Below are 20322 nucleotides of genomic sequence, written 5' to 3'. Positions count from 1 at the left end.
AAAAATAAATAAAACAAACCCATTCACTAAAGTGAGGGCAGGAGACATATGGAAAGCCCCAGTTGAAGCTACCCTCCATCTCTGATCACCACTTCTGAGAAGTAGCATAGTGGCCACATTCCTTGGATTTTGTCTATTTTTCCCTTCCTCTATCTGGCACAAGAGTTAGAGTGGCTGCTGGGAATAGTTGAGTCAAGTCTGGAAAATAAACACCTGGGCAGATTGTCTCTACAATAATAATCCATAACCTACCACTACCCACCCAAAAGAATAAGATATGCCCAAATAGTGGTGTCATAAACTCACACATTGAACTATGAACAAAGTTATAGAAAAAGAGCAGAAACCATTCCCACGAACACCACTACCCACAACTCCATCTGAACTTACCCTTTTACCTACCACCCAAGTGGTAACAAAGCAGTTACAACAGGGATAACAGAGATCTCAAATAAAGTAGGAAGGGGTCAATGAAAATTGACCTACACAATATATCTAGATAAAGAGAAAAATCCAGGTGAAAATATTTATATCAAAAAGAAATAAAATGAAAACAAATGGCATGGCAACTATACACAAATGCTGTAGTCAAAAGGGGAAGGAAAGAAGAGAGGAAAGTATAAAGGAAAGAAGAAAGAAAACATGTAGGAAGAAGACATGTCAGGATGGAAGCATAGATTTAAGAAACACATCAAAAATGCAGTTTTGTGGAAAATGTATACCACAAATGCTTTGACTCAGAAGTTAGAACCTGAAGAAAATGAAAATAGGAAATCAGAAGTGAGATGAGAGGATCACACAAAGATGGAAGATTACAATTTGAAGAAATAAATTGGAGATTAAAATAACAGAACTAAGCAAAAATTATAAAAATATAGAACTAAATATGCTGGAAATATGAAAGAATTAAATAGATATGGCCTCAAACTGAATTAGTAGGAGGGTGGGGGAGATTGAGATCAACACAGGGGATGCAAAGAAAGAAAGAATGAAGTATTTAGAGATTAAATAGTAGACCTGTAGTTGAGATATTGGTGAGAAATTTACAGATTATGGTGTCTCTGAACTAGTGAATGAAACAAAAGAACATATTCAAAGATATAAGAAAAAATTCCCTCAGTTGAGGGGAAAGCTGAATTTGCAGATTGAAAGAGTATGCCATGTAAAGGAGAAAAAATATATATGGATAAAGAAGTGCTTCTCCAACTACCCTCACAGAAAGAGTAAGCCCATCTACAGAGAGAGGTGAAGATTGAGGGGTACTAGAAATTAGCAGTCTCAGACTTCTCTACAACATTAAACACAGTACAACAACATCGCACTTAGCTAGCACATTAGAGTTCCACAACCTCAATTATAGGAATTAAAATGTATCCCAGGTTTCTGCTGGAATGAAGACCAATATCACATAAAAACATTATACCAGCACATGAAGTAGGTATTATGGTAATATTATTATACCTATTTTATAGATGAGCAAACTGAGCCATCTAGAGAATAAGAAGCTTGCCCAACACTATGAAACTAGTAAGTGTGGAAGCTTGAGCTCTTAACCACCCAGATCCTAGAAATGAGAGAAAACTGGGAGGGAGGGTACGTTTATTGAACACCTAGTATGGGTAATTTTCTTTTTAAAGTTTGGTGTTTATGGGAGTTAAATTTATTTAACTGATAATTTTACTTCTAAGGTCCATCTCATTGCCTGTTAGTATTGGACAGTGATGTGGATAATGAGTGAGTAGTGAGGTGTTACTGTAGGTAGTGGATATCTAAATTGATTTAGTTTTTTTTTTTAAATATTTTTAAATTTATTTCTAGGAGAGAGAGAGACAGCGTGAGCAGGGGAGGGTCAGGAGAGAGAGGGAGACACAGACTCTGAAATTGGCTCCAGGCTCTGAGCTGGCAGTCAGCACAGAGCCTGACGTGGGGCTCGAACCCACGAACCGCGAGATCATGACCTAAGCGAAAGTCGGACGCTTAACCGACTAAGCCACCCAGGTGCCCCTAAATTGATTTAGTTTTTTAAAGTTAACCTGGAAATATATATATCATATCATTTATTATATTAAAATATAAATGCCTTTTGATCAAGAAATTCCACTTCTAAGATATTATCCCTTGGCAAAACTTATGTATTTCTATAAAGATACATCTAAGAATGTTCGTTATAACATTGGTTACAATAGAGAGTGTAAACAATCTAATATTAATATGAAATGGCTGAAACAATCTATATATTTGCTCATACCATAGAATATTACAAAGCAGTTAAAAAATAAAAAAATCCATTAAATAACAAACTAAGTATATTGTTATGTAAAAAGCACAATGTGACAAAGGTACCTGCTCATCCACCCAAATCTGCCTGTCCTGCTTCCGTGTGAATGGAGTTCAGTCTGGAAGTTGGGCCAGCAGCCACTTAGTGATGACGTTCTCCAGAATCCCTTGATGTTAGGTATGGCCACAACCACATCGTCACCAGTGAATTGGGAGGTAAAATGATGTGTGTAACTCCCACCCTATTATTGAAAAAAGGGGGCGGGCCCACTCTGGCCTTCCACTCTTTCTCCTTTCCACAAACTGGAACACAGATTTCCCCACAATCCAGCTTTGATCATGTATAACACCCCAGGGGATGGCAAAATGACAACAGAGAAAAAAACCAAGGTCCCTGAACAATTATGTAGAGCAGAGCTGCCTGCTAACCTGACAGCTTGCCTTAGAATCATTACCCAAGGCTGAGACAATCTTCTCTATCCTATAGATTATCATACTTTGGGGCCTCTATGTCATAGCATCTTAGATTTTATCTTAACTAATGCACGAATGTTGCAGAATACTTTAAAGGAAATACTTCTATNAATTAACATGATTCTTTCAATAGATATCCAAACCAAACTGATAAAATTTATCAGAAATATTGAAACTTTAAACCTAAGAGTATTTCCTTAAAATAATAAAAATATAAATATAAAGTAATATACTATATGAAATGTATTTTTACATTTTATATATTTTTATCTTTTATTACATTTTATATATTTTTCTATTTAGTAATATAAAATGTCATATAAAAATAATAAATTGAAATAATATATCTATTTAAGAATTAGAACAACACAATCCTTCAAAGAAAAACACAAAAACAATTCAATTAAAAACAGAAATAAGGCAAATGTTCTCCTTACCGCCATTATCATATTAGAGAATGTCGCCAAAGTATAAAACATAGACAGATACACAAGAGAAGTACACACATACATGCAGAAACACACAGCGAGGACAAGCAGTGAATTCCATGAAAGAAAAATAACAGATTGTGAATGTGAAAAACACATTGTGCAAAGTGGTCAAGAGCTTTTGGACTTGGTAACATTTGGGTTCTGATCCTGGCTTTAGCAATTAACAACCAAGTAAACTTAACTTCCCTGGGCCTCAATTTCCTCATTTGTAAAATGGGTCTAAATAGTACAGCCTACCTCTTAGGATTGCTGTGAACATTATGTGAAATGCTATCAAATATTAGCCTAGGCTAGTACCTTGGATGTAGTAATTACCCTAGTTATAGTAATAGTGCTAGTTAGTCACTGTAGTAATCCCTCTACCATTTGTTAATATACAAGGAACATGTATAGTAGCAAGAAGCATTCATTTATGCCACTAATTATCAGCTAGGAAAATCTAATGAAAAAGAGTCTTCTTCATAAACAAGTAAAATTATACATCACATAGAATGTGTCCCAATAAGTAAAATGGGAGACCTGTACAGAGAATGTCAAGTCTTTTAAAGGAAAAAGGAAGGAATTCTCAATAGAGGGACAAACCATATATTTGAGTGAGAACTAAATGTTTTCAAAGTAAGTAATTTAAAACTCTATAAACTGTAAAACAAACAAAACTAGGATAGTTCTTCTGAATCCAATGTGTAGCATTAGAGCAATCACAATCAAAATGTTGTATAAAATGGTATAAATTTCACTTAGAGAAATAGGTAGGTAAGAGGCAAAACAGAAAAGACTTGTAATCCTTGAATCTTAGATTAAAGTTAAGAGCCTTCTGAGGTCCTCTCTAGTCCAAGAGAGAACGGAGGCTGAAGAACATATTTAAAGACTCGGTCAGTTGGTTCCTGAACTGGGACATTAACTCAAGTCTCCTGACTTTTTGTCCAGTTGTTCTTTGCATTATTTTGCACTGAATCTTTATATCTAGGACATAATGAATATTCTGAGAAAGAAGATCAATGAGAGAGAAGTAACCTCACTACATACTAGAACATATTATATGGCAGCAGTAAGTAAAATGGCACAGTATTGATCAGAATAAAACAGAATCAAGGGCCCAGAACTAGTATTTGAGATATATATATATAAAGAATGTAGTATACGATTGTCTAAGCCACAAGATAACAAGAAATATACATATTATCAAAGTATTATCGAGGTAACAAGATCTTAAATCTCTAAATAACTAATATCTTAAAATAAATTTCATAGGTATTAGCAAAAAATAGATCAAACTATAAACTATTAGAAAATAGATTTTCTGGGGTGCCTGGGTGGCTTAGTTGGTTAAGCGTCCAACTTCAGCTCAGGTCATGATCTCACGATTCATGGGTTTGAGCCCTGCATCAGGCTCTGTGCTGACAGCTAGCTCAGAGCCTGGAGCTTGTTTCAGATTCTGTGTCTCCCTCTCTCTGACCCTCCCCTGCTCATGCTGCCTCTCTCTCTCTCTCTCAGAAATAAATAAAACATTAAAAAGAAAAAAGAAAATAGATTTGCTATCCCAATTAAGGAGAAGTAATCTTCTTATAATGATTTAAATAATGGAAGACTTCTCAAAGGAAAAGATAGACAAAGATGATTTTAAGACCTTTATAATCTGAAATAACAAAACCTGTTAAATGAAAAATTATAGAATGAAAAAGTATTGAGAAAAATACAAATCCAAAAGAAGATATAAGATTTGTAAATATTTATGCACCTAACATAAGACAAATATTAACAGACCTAAAGGGAGAAATTTTCAGCACTTCAATAATAGTAAGGATCTTTAATGCCCCCTATTTCATCATAGATAGATTATCCAGAGAGAAAAATCAATAAGGAAACATTGGCTTTATATGACACATTAGACCAGTTGGACCTAAAAGACATACACAGAACATTCCACGCAAAAGCGATACAATACATATTCTTCTCAAGAGCACATGGAACATTCTCCAGGATAGATCATATGTTAGGGCAGAAGACAAGTCTCAATAAATTTAAGAAGTCTGATATTATATCAAGCATTTTTTCCAACCATAATGGTATGAAACTGGAAATCAATTACAAGAAAAAAATATAGTCAGTGAAAGGTTAATATCTATAGAGTTTACATATGTTACCAACAAAAAAGAAACCAACAAAAACCCTAAGGCCCAAATGGACACTTGGATAAAGAGATGAAAAGCTAATCTACCCCAATAAGAAAAAAACAGAGTAAATAAATATTTAAAATGCTTAAATTTGAACTTGCTTGCTAGCAAATTAATTGAAGTAATAGCAAAGTGGCATTTATTGATTATCTGGTTGTTATTGTATTCTGGCCCGTAAGGAGTAAAAGCAAAGCAAAGTCCAGTGCTGATAGTTCTTAGGAGGAAGAGTCCTCACTCAGTCTTTGCAGGTAGCATTCTACATTGGAAGCAATTTAGTAAATGCAAATGTTTCTATACTTTGACCCAATGAATCTCAAGCCTGAAAATTTATCCCAATAGAGTAACTTAAAGGAAGGAAGAAAGAAAACACAAGTACCAAGTTGTTTAAAGTAGGGTGGTTAATCATAGTTAAAGGAACTGTAAACATCTGAAGTACCCAACAATAGATACATCAATACAAATGATATATTCATCAAATGATAAATAAAAGGACAAGTCAAAATGTATGGAATTGGTTATGAAATAAGTATTAAAAGTAGAAACGGGAAATTATATCTACACAATCAAATCAATTGTGAAAAAATTATAAATACAGGTAAATACTGGAAAGAATAAACATTGCTTTTTTTGGAATTTATGGGGTTATGGGAGAAATTTTAAGAGAAACTTTCCCTAGTGTTTTGAATCTTCTTTAATAAGCAAATTAAAAATTAAAAGTAGAAAAGTACATAATATTCTTCCAGAGATTTCCTCTACAAGTGGCTAATTTTTTAAGTTAGTACTTTAAAAAAATTGTTGGATATTTTACTTCTGAGAATCTTGTTAATGTTGAATAGGTTGGTGTTAGTTAACTATATTTCAGATTAGGGCTTCCAACATGGTTGGTGGCACCCTGGACATGCTTACACAACAAGCCTTAGGCAGAAAGCTTCTGTGCTGAGACTGACCACAGGTAGCATGACCCATAGAAGAGGTGAGCCAGGAGAATGGGGGAAGGGAGGGAGGCAGGGGACCCAAAGTCTTATTTTCTGAAAATCAGTCTGGCAGGGTGGATAGGTGGGGACTTGAAGGGCCAGGGAGGAAAGGGCTGGGGTCTGTACTTTGTGGCGACAGCAAATTAGAAAGCAAGAGATGACTCTGATGTCTTGAAAAGAGGAACTGTTCTATTTGGGTAGCTTCCTGGGTGTGAGAGGAAAAGGAAGTGTCAAAAGTTCAGGCCTGGGTCACCCTTTCAGGCCTACTAACTGCTAACGAGGCTCAGAGGGGGCTGGTTGGAAGGAGACAAGTTTAGAGGTTCTCTGAGTGGGCAGGAAACATAATCTGATTCATTCATTTATCTGCAAATATTTACTGAGGGCCTGCTTTGTGTTTGGCCCACACTTGCCAATGGGACAAAGGCCCTGACAGGAAGTCTAGTATTTACACATTCACCTTCTTTAATCTGGCGAAAATGAATCCAGCACTGGCTTGAGAAGAGCATCTGCCCCGACCCCACCTACCTTTTTCCTGCTCAGCCGCTTCACTAAGGTCTGGAAGCTTGAGCCCCACTAAGTTCTGATTTCTTATCAGGATGTGCTCCTTTTTAGGAAAAGAAGAAAACAACATTTTGATGATATCATCAGGCTGAACTCTTCTCTCGGTTCTGTCTTTGGCCCTGTGTTTACTCAGCCTCATATGGGAGGTACTAGGGGCAGCCTCAGAGGTGGGTACAGTCATGACATGTGACATATGAAAGGCATCTGGAAGACTGCTCCTGTCCCAGCCCGTAAAGGTGCCTGAAACCTTAGTACCACATTCCTTAAGAGTTATCCTTGGCATGGTCTGATTTTTAAATAAATCTGTGGGCTTCTGGGCAAATGAGCTCCAGCCACACTGTGGCTGAGAGCTATACAACAAACAGAAGCAGATCTCAGGACTCTGGGGACAAGATGGTCCCCTGGCTGTGTATGAAGCTTCTGCTGGAAATGATCTTTGTTGAGCTCATGACTGTGCTTCGAGCTGGCTAGAGCTTCTCCTGCTGTTTAGGGCAGTGAATGCCCACTTCCAGGGGGCATTCCAGTTCCCCAGTGGCCTGTTAGGGTGTCCTTGATTTGTTAAACTCTCCAGACAAATGAGGCTTGGGAATTGCTGCTCCACCATACTGCCTGGGGCCTCACCAGTCAAAGCCCAGGAGAGATGGGGATGCTGACCACATGTATATGGTACAGGAAGGCTCACACCTGCTCCAAATCAATCAGTACCAGACCAGCGCTTCCAATGTCTGTCAGATCTCCTCACCCCTTGTTACTTGTGCTTATAAAGGGATTTTCAGTCTCATGTGTAGTAGGGGCTACTTGACCCTGCATAAAGAAGGAAGGGGAGGGGCCAGCAGAGGGTGCTCATGGCCCAAATGAAAGTAATTAGCCATGGCCCTTTACCTGTTTCCTTAGCAGCTCCCTGGAGCCCTTAATTCAGAACATCATGGAAAGTTTCTGAATAGTAATGAAGGTTTCTGAATAGAACACGTTGCAACATATCCCTGCTAGCACAGAAACCTCCTCTCTTGTGCCTGACCACTATCAGATACCTCTTTTCCTTCCCCATCTCACACCCATTCTGCAGGGGAGCCAGGAGAGCCTTGTCCAGTTCTGGCCATGAGGGTGCTAGGTCCCACCCCATGGAGTCCCAGTTGTCTTGACCTGTGGCCTGGGTTGGCCCTCTGGGGAAGAGAGGACTGGGTAATTATTCCTTTGTCCTGTTAACCTTTCTTGCTCCCACACCCTGTCTCTGTCCTCTACGTCGCTGGATACTCCCAATATCCCCCTGCATTGGGTGACAGCCCCATGAGAGACTACTGTGCCTAGTTTGATGGCCAGTGAACATTGAGGACATCACAGACATTGGAAGAAATTCATCACAGGGGGAGCAGTCCCTCATAGCCATCATTATCCTTGAAGATGGATTTGAGGCCCTTTGTTAACAGGCATCAGGAAGGAAATCTGGGGGCCCTGACAAAGGGAAAAGCTATTCCATCCTTGCCTACCCCAGTCCTAGGCATGACAAGGTGCTCCATCAAGGGCTTCCTGTTTATGAGCTTCCAGCTCTGGCTGGAAGGGAAAATACAGCCCAGTACTGAGGGCCCATGTGCCCCTCCGTATAACTTCCTTAAAATGTGGCTTCATACGGCTTTGTGTGGCAACTATATCCCACACTGACCTTACCCTAGTAAGTGAGATAAAAGCCCCTGAAACTGGCATTTATGAAGAAGAGGCTGCACAGTGGTCCTGATTTGTTAGGGTGGGGAAGTTTAGGGCCCTATAAGGCCCAAATCCAGGCCAGAACTATCCTGCCCCAGGTCTAGCTCAGCCCAGAGGTCTGCAGCTCAGGAAGGACCTGGAGTGCACCCTTCCCAGCTGGCCCTCAGGAACCCACCTCTCGGAGCTTAGTCAGTTTCTGCATCCTCACTGGCTGCACTTGTATCTGAAAGTCTTTGAGTCCAGGTGCCTTGGCCAGCTTGCTGCCAGCTTTGCCTGAAAAACGCTTCTCTTCCTCTGCCAGAGGCAGCTTGGCAAGTACTTTCTGCAGCCGGGGGCCAGGTTCTTCAGGACCACTGTCCCTGGAGACCCCCCGCAGTAGGGGCGGCCGGGAAGCAGGGGGCCACAGCTCAGCTTTGGAGCCAAACTTTGACACTGTCGGCTCTCCAGCTGTATCTTTTCCCTCGGGGGTCAGGGGAACCACCCCTCCAGATCCCTGGGCTGGACCTCTAGGCAGAGGGCTGCCCTCCCTGGCTGTCTTCAGAAGCGCCTTTCCCAGCTCATTTTCAGCAGAACCAGGCTGAGGGCTATTCAAGGCCATTTTCCCACCACTGCCTATGCCAGAAGCTGAGCCCTTGTGTGTGGCCTCAGAGCACAGGAGGGGATCACAGTTTTCCTTTTGTTCAATTGCAATCTCTTTGGACTTCTCAGTTGTGGAAGAACGAGGAGTCAGCTTGCCCTGAGACACTTTCCTCTGGTCATTCTGCTTCCGGTCAGCTAGCCCTTTGGAGACATTCTGAAAGAGACAAGGTACAGCTAGAACTCTAGAGGCAACCTGGAGAGGAAAGAAGTGTGGCCACTTCCACTATGGGGTCTCTGCCTCCACAGACCTGCTAAGGGGCCTGTGTGTTTGTGTGCGTGTGTGTGCATTAAGTGCTAGGGGAGGGCTTCTGTCATATCTGAACCAGTAAAGGGGATCCACAGACAAGACTGAGGTCTGTAAAACAGATAGGACAAGGGGACCTGCCATTTACAATTTGCCAAGAACTTCCCAAGGGCTAGGATCTGTGGAGGACAGTGGAATAGAGGGCAGATTGGGGGCAGTCACAAGTTTTGGCCTTGACTCAGTTGCTCTAGTTTCTAGTCCTGATTCTTCCTGGCAAGGACCTTAACTCTTAGGGACTCAGTTTCTCATCAGATTTGTGAAACCTCTGGAATTAGTGAAAATGTATATGTGTGTTTATGTTTGTGTGTTGCATTTTTCTGGGAAGAGAATCCACATCTTTCAATAATTTCACAGCAAGTTGATCTGAAAGAGGTTAAGGATCATTGGACCAGGTGATTCTTGCAAAAGTGATATCTTTCTTATTTCATTTCCCAAGGGAAACCTGTTTGTGAGTATTTGTGTGGCTATCTTGTGTGAGTACTGAAACACTCCCAGAGGACTCTATTCCAGCTCCAGTTCTAGATGATATTATATTTTATGCTGCCCTCAACACAACCTTGAGCAATTTGCTCTGAGTAGGGGTGGGACCCTTCTAATGCTCATCAGCAAAGATAAGGTTTTCTAAGCTGCCCCAAGGAAGTAGCACTGGAACTTTACTGCACTTTTCATCAGAGCTGACAAAAGCAGCAGTCTTACCTGACTGCTGCTGGGCCTAGTATTCCCCCTAGTTTCTGGTCAGTGGCCTGATTAAGGGTGCAGGGATATAGGCAGGACCACCATGGAGGTGACCCCCACTGAATCCTATCTCCTTACCCCCCTCCACTTCAGACTTCCAGTCATTGTAGGATGGAGGAACCTTCTAGCTTCCCCAGCCTTGACCCTCCACTCATGTACACCCACTCATAAGCCGCTCAGGGCCAGCCTAGGCTTTCAGAACAATGTCTTCCACACCCAAATCATGCAAATTTGGCAGAGCTCACACTTACAGGTTCGCTAAGATGAGGTGAAGAGACTTCGGCCTCATCCCCCTTCTGCTGGAGAAAGTAAACACAAGTCAGACAGCAATATGAAGAAACCATATCTCCTCTTGAAATACCCTCAAAGAAGTCCCTAACAGTGGTATAGATGTCTCCTCCTCCCAGTACCCTCATCTCAATACATCATGGAGGGCCTTACAGGAGTGAAGGAGTAAGAAGAGAGACCAGGTGGCATTGAAACCCCAGACTGGGTCCCTGTTACCTGTGGTGGTGCTCCAGGCAAAGGAGACTGTGGGCCACTGCATGCATCCAAACCTGAAATCGTCCAGACACTGGTGAGTGATGTCCAGCACTCCAGACTGTCAGCTGACCCTTTAGCAAAAACACATCTACTTCTCCAGAATGTCCTCCCCCAATTCCCTCAGGCCTGGTTACCAGTAACATCACCATTTGTTGAGTATCTTCCACATGTCAGGTTCTGTGGTGAGCCCTCATTTAATCAGCACAAAAACCACATGTGGAAATCAAGTCAGAGGGAAAGCAAGGTCACGTATTCAGGAAGTATCATCACTGGAAATTGAATCCAGGTTGCTTGGCTGGAACCTGAGCTTGCCCCACAGCTCTGACAAGGGCATGCTGCTCTCCCTGGCACCATGCCTCTTCCCCAGCTGGTTTGTGGGCATGGCCCTATACACAGCCTAACAAAAGGGAAGAAAGCAAAAAAGAAAAGAGTGGCCCAAATAGAGGCCTTTCTAAATAAGTTCGGAGGTGATCTCTCTGCAAGTCCTCTCTTAGCAGAGAAAGCACCAGTTGTAGCCTCCTTCCCACAGCCTTGCCTCCATCCTTACCTACGTGGCCCCATCCTGGGCTAGGCCTGTCTCCCAACACTACCTCAGACCCCCAACAGAAAGTACATCCACCTCCTCAGAGGCAGCCCAGCCAGTCCTAGCTGCAAGTCCTGTGTGGAGGAGACCAAACAGGGATCCTGACTAGAAAGCCTGCAAGATAGGAAGCATCCTGCCCAGTCCACAGGAGGGGCCCAGGTGCCACCCAAAGGGAGAAGCCAGGGTAGGAGATGTCAGGGGCTCTGGACCTCACCAGGCAGCGTAGGAACAGTAAGCGAGTTGTTTTGAGAGGATGAGGGAGAAGCTCCGGGGCTGAGGTTCAGGGAAACAGCTGTGGAGACAGACACAAACTGGCCAGCATTTGTAAAGGTTTACAACTTCAGCTAAACAAAGACATCCTTTCAGGTATTTCTGACCCCTGGAAACTAGGATCGCTTCGTCAGGGACAGAGGCTGATTCTGGACTGCCAGAAAAGGCTCCTACCACAGGAGGACTCCATCCATGCAGGGTAGTCCAGGAGCCTGTGCACACGGGCATCACACAGGGATTTCTCGCTACACAGGATTCAGGGAGGGGAAACCCATGCTAAATTCATGGGTATCATATGGGCTAATGTTTCTTGGTGAAACAGAAAAACACAATAGGCCTAAAATGAAAAGCAGAGTTTTCTGGGCTAAAGTTGGATCAGTATTTTAGAGCTTCTGAGACAGAGTAAGAATGTCTTCTCCTCACAAGATTCTCTCCACAGGACTCAGTCCTCTTGGGGCCTAGAGGTCTGGGGGCAGGCAAGTCAAAGGCCACCCCTTGGAAGCAGGGCTTCTTTCTAGTACAGCTGGGGCCTGGCCCTCCCTATCCCCCATGCCACCTTGGAGGTGCTCAGAGCAGCCACCTGGGCATCCTACCTGACAGGGAGTCTCCGGGGCCGCTCTTGGACTTCCTCCCGCGGCGGGTCAGGAATCGTTCACTCACTAACTTGGCTTCTTCCAGCAGCGCCAGGTTTTTCTTCTTATCCTCCTCTGAGATGCTGATATCTGGCAGCTGGTCATGTACCAGGTCAATAACGTGTCCTGCAGGATCTACAATGGGAGGGTGAACGTGAGGCAAGAGCCATGGAATCCTTGGGCCCCCTAATACCTCAGCCCAGGGAACCTACCCAGAGTGGACAGCCAGCAAAATGTTGGCCCAGTGCGAGGCCAGGAAGACAGATACGGCTGCCTTAGACAGATAGGGCTGCCTGTAGCCTGTGGTTGTGGCAAGTCCTCTGTAACAAATGGTCCCAGGTTCCACCTAGGTTTCCAGAACTGTCCTAAACTCTGCCATTAGGGAAAGCCATCATGAGTTCTACCTCCATGCTGTTTCCCTAGTGTGTTTTTCTTTCAGGTCTATTTCTTCAACAACTAGTGAGCTTAAGATGTGTGGATAAAGGAAGCACTCCAAAGATCATGGTCACCTTCCCTCCCTTCTTTCCTCTACTCACACTGTCTACCTCCATCCTTCTCCAAAAATGCCTCTTCTCCAACAGCCCTTCTCTGGGTGAATGACACTGCTTTACCCAGCTGCTCAGAAACATGGGAGTCACTCAACTCTCCCTTTTCAGTCTCTTCATGTCCCATCCATTGATCATCAAGTCCTGATCATCATTTACCTCATAAATACTCTTGGAAATTGTGCCTCCTATCCATTCTTGTTTCTTAGATCTTACCTGCACAATTACAACAGCCACTTCCTAAGTCCTTTACCTTCAGGCTATCCCCTTCATCCCATCTTCTACTGCCTATCAGAATGACTTCCCTAAGAGCCATAACTGACCTTACAGTTCTCCTGTCTTACCACATCAGGATTCCTCATGGTCCCTTGTCATGTGCAAAGGCCAAACTTGGCCCAGCACTTTTGCCCATCCCACATACTTCTCCTAAGCCCCCTGCTCTCCCCCTTGGTGATGAGCAGCTCTCATTGTGCCTCTCCAGCCTCCCTTCCCCCTTCCCCCTTCTTCTGGTTGTAGCTCCTCAGTTTGCATTGGATGATACTTCTCTGAGTATCAGTTATGTTACTTAGGAAGAAGCTAAACTCTATTCTCCACCCTCCGCCCCAGCCTTGGCTAGTCAATGAGTTCAATCTCCATAGTGATTGGCTCAGGGAAGGCCATGGGAGGCCAAGAAGAGGCAAGTTTTGTAATTGTTGAGTATACAGGAAAAGCCACTGTATTTCCACTGATGGGACATAGCCTAAAAATGCTGGTAGCCATTTGCAAAAAAAAAAAAAAAAAAAAAAGCAAATACATGAAACTTGAGAGATGGGATAAACCAATTACTAATGACCCAGCTTGAGCACCTGGATTCAGTACTCTAGAAACCACAAGACCTGGCTTTTATTTATTTGTATGTATGTATGTATGAATGAGTGTATTATGTATGTATTTTTGATGTAAGAGAGTTTGAGTTAGGTTTCTAGCATTTGAAAGACCCCTGACCCTAATATACACATCAGAACATTCAGTTGCTCTGCTATGGTTCCTGCATCACCAGCATGTTGTTTATTCCACCTAGGATGCTTTTTCTTCCTCTTGTCTGTCTGTCCAACTCTTTGAGGCACAACTTAAATACTTTTTCTTTTGGAATTTCTATCCATCTTATCCCCTCCCCAGAGAGAATTGGTCCCCTTCTTGCCTCCGTTTCCTTAACACTTCTGTGAAGAGCCTTAAAATACAGTGTCTTNATGGAAACCAACTTGACAATAAACTATTTGTAAGAAAAAAAATAATAAATAAACTTAAAAAAAGAAAAAACAATACAGTGTCTTGATTATATATGTTCACTATGAGTAACATGAAGGCAGAGACCAAGTCTGTATGACATCTCTCTTCCACTGGTTCATAACAGACCCTGAGAAACCATTTGGACAATGAACTTGTGGTTGGGGCAGCCATGCTTGCATTCAGGCACATGCCTACCTGGATGTGGGCCTTTCTAGCAGGAGGTGGAGGCCTCTGTCTCCCGAGCCCCAGAATTGAGCCTCACCCAGCTGTACTCTTCTTGACTTCCTCATCTTTTCCTTTACCACCTGGCCTTCTCTTTTTACCAAATAGATTAAAATTAGATATCAGATTTCTTCTAGACTCAAACACAGAGGGGAAGACCAACTTTGCCCTCTTGGGGTCATAGGGATGGACCTGCCTGAGAATCAGGAGAGGGAAAGGGGCTGAGCCTGGCTAAGCCACCAGATCTTAGCCTTCCTGCTCAAACACACCTTCAGCTGGACCCCTGTCTCTGGTTGCAGAAGATAAATTGGACTAGCTCTTACCCACAGAAGTCAGCGAAACAGTGGAAATCTTCAAGTGTCGGTGAGAAAGCCTCCTATGGGGACTGTGAGCTCTGAAAGACAGAACAGAATCATTTTAAGAAAATTTGTCCACAACTGGTAAACACGCAAACAGATACCTGTATATTCTTTCAAAGTCATCCTAGAGCATCATCTTACAAGCTTGTCTAAGCTTGAGAACTTGTTAGAAATGCAAATTCTTAGGTTCCACCCCAGACCAAATGGATCAGAAACTCTGAGGGTGGGGCCTAGACATCTTGATTGAACATGCCCCCCAGGTGATTCTGATGCTTGCTAAAGCTTTTGAAACACGTCCCTAAGGAAATGTAACTTTGACTATTTACTGTTCATTAGGGCCCAGACTCTGAGTGAACATCTAACTGTAGAAAACTCATAAAATGTGGATAATTGTCTGGAAGAGGTGTAGATGATCCCCAGAAGGGAAAGAAAGACAAAAAACAAGGTTTCATTGTGGAATATTAACCTATTTTATAGCTAATTTAGCAATCATATTCCAGCATTCTTTTCCTCCTCACTGATTATATATGTATTTCCATCTCTTATATCCTCTTTTGAACTGGCTTTGTTATCCTCATGGTTCCCTTGTCAATGAGTTCAATCAATCTTTGACACATGCTCACTATATATTTGTATGAGAATGATCTTTGTAGCTTTTGGAAACTATACTTACATGATCTTATTCCACCTAAATTATTCCACCTAAACCAATGCATGTGCTAGTGCTGTGCCAAACTGAGGCAGTGACATCCCTGTGTATGTGAGCCAATGTCCTGCCCAAAGTTTCATCTTCCACACAGGACACACTTTGACCAGGGCAGGATTCTCCAGTCAAAGACTCATATCTCTCAGGTCTGTTTGCAAATATCTGGGCAGTTATTATAGAAAACTGCCAGCTATGATTTGTGCTTTTCTTAAAGTACAAAGTGCAAAGAGGCGATCCAGGAGAAGAATATATATATATATGTCTAATCCTCACATGCTAGGAAATATTGTTCTTCACAGCACAAAGATTAGGCACATGGGATGTACCTGTTGACCAGGTTTTTATCGGTTTCTCCTTCTGGTGAACTGGCCTCCCCAGTCAGGATGATGGTAGGTGGACTGCAGGATATTCCTGCAGTGTGAGGGCCCTGGTAGTTCAGAACAAAAACACAGATGGAGTTAGGCTTAGGATGGTGGAAGCTTCCAGGAGGTGGAGCTAGAGCATTTATTCTAGTATCATGACACTCAGAACCATCTTGATAAAGGTTGAATGCAATTTATTTGAACTCTTGAGGGGGGAAAAAAGGGAAGCAGGAAAGTAAAAATGCAATTTCTCCTTCATTCCCCAGCAGGCATTCACTGAGCTTAACATATTCTACTTTTCATGCATTAAGATGGAACCTCTAAGCCACACCTGGTTAGTCCTCACTAACAATCTAGAAAAATAATGGTGCAGAGGCCTTAGGCTGCAGCCAGCCAGACTGGGGAAGGATACCCCCACACATTCCTGAGAATGTGGGATATTCATTGAGAGCCCACATTTGGGTAATTGTGACATTTTGATAATTTAATTTGTGACATTTAATTTGTGTAACTTTGAAAAATGTTTATCTAATTACAAATTTCTGAAATTAGAACAAAATTTATTAGCCAGTCCTTATATTTTTTAGGTATTTCAAAATCATTAAACAAAACAAAACTACTAGCAGTAAACATAATAATTATTCCATTCTGGGTTGGTGAAGCTGTAGTGAAATCAGTGTACAGTTACACTATGATGACTGTGTGAATAGTAAAACCATATCTAGACTATAGTAAATATTAGTTGAGTAGGTGAATAAGTGAATCAAATAGAGCAATATAGGATATACAATAAGATCCAAAAAGATGCATGTCCACCTGCACTTTCCCACACCTAAGTGTACTGAGGATAAAAATAGGACTAGATAACAGTAACAAACAGTGTCTCTCCAGTTCTTTTGCCACCTACTCTTGCTGTGTTTCCATTTCAGAATCATTCCCAGTTATGTCAGGGCATCTCTCTAGGAGTTCTCTCATATGTTCCCTCATCTTTTCCTTCTCTTCTTCCTTGACCCCCAACCCCTTTACTGGTATGTGCTGCCAGGGCTCTCTGTGAACACTACACAGTCCCTGCCAAGGCCTGTCTTTCAGCACTCTCAAGCATGTCACATCACACCACCTACCACTGTTGATATGGCTTTTCAGAGCAATGGGTTCCCATTGCCACTTTGAAGACTGTGTCCTTCTGGAGCTACTGGCCCTGCTGAAGCCATTGCCTGGGGGATGCCCTCATAGATCCAGGACTGAGCTGTGTTATTAAGCCCTTAGTGTATAGGTATTGACTCCTTGCAAGGTTGGTAGGGAGGCCCTCTCTTCTTTTCACATTATTATTTGTTGTTAAGTGGGCTCCATGTGATACTATCTATACTTCTTAAATCCCACAATTTTTAGTGAAACCAGCTCTTCCCATTTTCATTTGTATCTCCTCTCCCCCCCATCCCTTGGCCTCAAACATAATGGCCAGGTGAGATAGAGAGTTATCTCAGAGTCAAGTCAGGGAATGCCAGACCCCTGTATTCCAGGACCTCTTCCGTTGGAAAGAGATACAGGGACTGGAGGAGGGGGAAGCACTCAGAATCCATGAGCACATGGAAGGGAAGTTTGAGCAGGAACTTTAACTATGTAGGAGGGGTAGAAAGCAGTATTGCCTGTTGGAAGAATCATACAGACCTACACTCAAATTTATGCTCACCATCCACTAGCTCTGTGTCCTTGAGCCAGTTATTTAACCTCTCTACACCCCATGATCATAAAGTCTAACTCACAAGTTTGATATGAGTTTTAAAAATAATGTTGAGAAAGCACCTAGCACATGACTGGCATTTTCAATAAATAGTTTTATTACTGTCACATTACTTTTCTCTCTCCTTCAACAAAGACACTTCAGTTATCCATCATGTGCCAGGAACAGCTTGAAAAACAAATACCCTCAAAACCTCACAATCAAGCAAGGGATACAGAGAACTAATGAATAGTTATAAGAAATTGAAGCTGATAAGAAATGGACCACATATTCTGTGAAAGCTCAGAGGGAAGGAAAGAAAACTCATCAGGAGAGTTGGAGAAGACTCTCCAGAGGAGAGGCATTTGAGCTGGTTTTTGAAGGATGAATGGGAGCTTGGAAGACAAAGACAGCAAGGCAGAGATTTTCACCAAAGGGAACAGCATTAGCAAAAGGCATAACTGAGTATTAGGGATTTATCAGTGTAACTGGAGTGTGGACTATGGGGTATGCAATATAGAAAGGTCAAGAATGGAGCTGCAATATTGTGGTTTATAAGAAATATATATATATATATTTAGAGAGAGAGAGAGAGAGTTATTCAGATGACCAAAGTATATTTCTCATATATATTTGGTCTTCATCCACAGTTCCTAGCTCACAGCTCCCAAGACTCTTGGAATTTCCTGAGCAATAAGAGCAATGGGAAAATATCTTCTTATAATATTTGGTATCTTATAATATTTGTCCTCAGTTCCTGAACTTCCTTCAGATCCATAAAGATGAAATGGGTGTTTTTTTATTTATAACAAGCCCTTTCACCACAGCTGAGTTTACGTTAATGAAGGTGACTTTTGCAAGACACCTATACATGGAAGCTGGTTGCTACGGGAAACAACCATGAATAAAGGGTGGAAATTTCGGTCCTGCCCCCTGATTTCTGGGGATGGGAGAGGGGCTAGAAGCTGAATCAATCCCCTACGGCCAATGAGTTAATCAGTCATGCCTGCATAATGGAGCCTCTATAAAACCCAAAAGGTGGGGGTTTAAAAAGCTTCCATGTTGGGAAACCAGAACATTTCCACATGCCTCTGAGTTCTGTGAGTCACTCTAGCAAATTATCAAATCTGAGGAGAGGAGCATGGGAACCTCTGATTTCTAGCCAGTCTATCAGAGGCACAGATGACAACCTGAACTTGTGATTGGTGTCTGAAGTGAGGGCAGTCTTGTAGGACTCAGTCCTTTACCTATGGTTCTGATTCTGTGTTCAGGTAGGTGGTGTCAGAAATTAGTTGAAGTCCTTGACACCCTGCTGGTGTCAAATAATTGCTTATTGATAGGGGGAAGCCTACAACACAAACTGTATGGACTTGGATCCTGGAACCTAATTTAGAGTCAAATAATGTAAATAGAATAAGAGAATGAGCCAGCTTTTGAAGGACATCGGGTGTTACTCAAGTGAGTTTGATCTTTGTGGTTTTGGAGATGGAGAACACTGAAGGTCAGGTTTGGGAATAACTTGACCACCCAAAGAGAGAACATAGAAATGTTGACAGCAGATCCATTCATGAATCATCATGATGCACGTTGGTTGAGATGAGGGAAGAGGCCCTATTAGTATAGCATCTATCCACTGCTTAGGAAGTTTGAAGAACTTCCAGTAAATTGGAGCTGCATTACTCTCCATTTGGACACCCACAGGTGGGAATGTTCAGTGACAGGGGGTTAGTACGATGTTTGTTACTGGAACCAAGACTGGCCAACCTATCCTTACAACTCCAGAACTTCAGTCCCTCTGAGAACACAAATATCCATCATTCTGTCAAGGACTCTTGTAAGAGATGCTCAAGAAGTTTCCCCCCAAAAAAGCAATAGCTCCTTTTATAGAGAGTATAAACCTGATGGGCTAGTGATGAGCTGGTCTCTTGTTTGTCCTCTTATTACCCTGTCAGTTCCTATAACTATAAAATGGTCAAAAGCCTGCTGTGTCTCAGAAGTTTACATGAATGAAATGAAATGATGAGTGTGAATGCACTTTGATAAGTGTCATATGGTCTACAAATACCCACTGATCATGACTATCATTAAAATGAACAATGGCTCTATTAAGTTCTCCCCACCTTTTGTCCCCTGGTAGGAGGCCAGCAAGAGGCAGAGAAGCTGGGGGCTAACAGGGGGCCAGGAGGGAAGCAGGAGTATCTTGGGTCATGATGTGGGGCCTAATGACACACAGCAGAACAGCATCCAGAAAAGCTGCTGAGGTCAAAAAGGGGAATCAAAATGGGAGGTCATGGGCTGGAGCTGGGGCAGACAGGACCAGGGGCAGTTGCCAAGCTAAATGGGAGAGCCAGTAAAGAGAGAGGAAAGGCAACAGATCTCTGGTGAGCTGAAAGAAGGGCTAAAGTTTTTCCAGAGACTTTTCTTCATGTCACTGCTACGGTTTCTTGTGGTTTCTTGGATCTCAATTAGAGAATTAGGCTATTCTCTGAGCTACATATTCTCTGAGGTACAAATTAGAGACCTGGAGGGCCATTTGCTGAGTAATGTTTATAAATTTTTACATTAGTTGCCAACATTTATAATTGGAAGAATTCCCATAAAGGTCTGGGTTTTCTGCTTTTCCTGAAAAACCAAGAGACCTAGCCATCTTGGGTCTGCATTTCTGCAGAGTAACTGTTGGTCTGCTTCTGTAGCCTGCTTCAATCATTTGTACTTCCTCCCTGGCCCAGAAGGCATCTAAGTTACTGCCCCCGTGGCATATGATTCTTCACCTATCTTGGT

The 20322-nt window shown here is 42.3% G+C and overlaps 1 protein-coding gene across 3 annotated transcripts in view; it reads right to left on the bottom strand.

Annotated features, from left to right (window-relative positions):
* Positions 1 to 20322, bottom strand: part of IRAG1 (inositol 1,4,5-triphosphate receptor associated 1) — an 80199-nt gene that overhangs the window by 41398 nt on the left and 18479 nt on the right. For all 3 annotated transcript variants that reach the window (XM_077761201.1, XM_077761200.1, XM_077761202.1), the window contains 8 exons: positions 15786 to 15886; positions 14718 to 14788; positions 12320 to 12493; positions 11671 to 11748; positions 10835 to 10887; positions 10582 to 10629; positions 8828 to 9445; positions 6916 to 6994 (listed from right to left, as the gene is read on the bottom strand). In XM_077761201.1, coding sequence (XP_077617327.1) covers positions 6916 to 6994; positions 8828 to 9445; positions 10582 to 10629; positions 10835 to 10887; positions 11671 to 11748; positions 12320 to 12493; positions 14718 to 14788; positions 15786 to 15886 — 1222 coding nt within the window. The remainder of the gene's footprint in view (positions 1 to 6915; positions 6995 to 8827; positions 9446 to 10581; positions 10630 to 10834; positions 10888 to 11670; positions 11749 to 12319; positions 12494 to 14717; positions 14789 to 15785; positions 15887 to 20322) is intronic.

The sequence above is a fragment of the Crocuta crocuta genome, unplaced genomic scaffold (assembly GCF_008692635.1).
Source record: "Crocuta crocuta isolate KB4526 unplaced genomic scaffold, BGI_CrCroc_1.0 scaffold233, whole genome shotgun sequence".
In the NCBI taxonomy this organism is placed as follows: Eukaryota; Metazoa; Chordata; class Mammalia; order Carnivora; family Hyaenidae; genus Crocuta; species Crocuta crocuta.
Note: the sequence above shows the minus strand (reverse complement) of the source record. Positions and strands in the feature narration are given on the sequence as shown.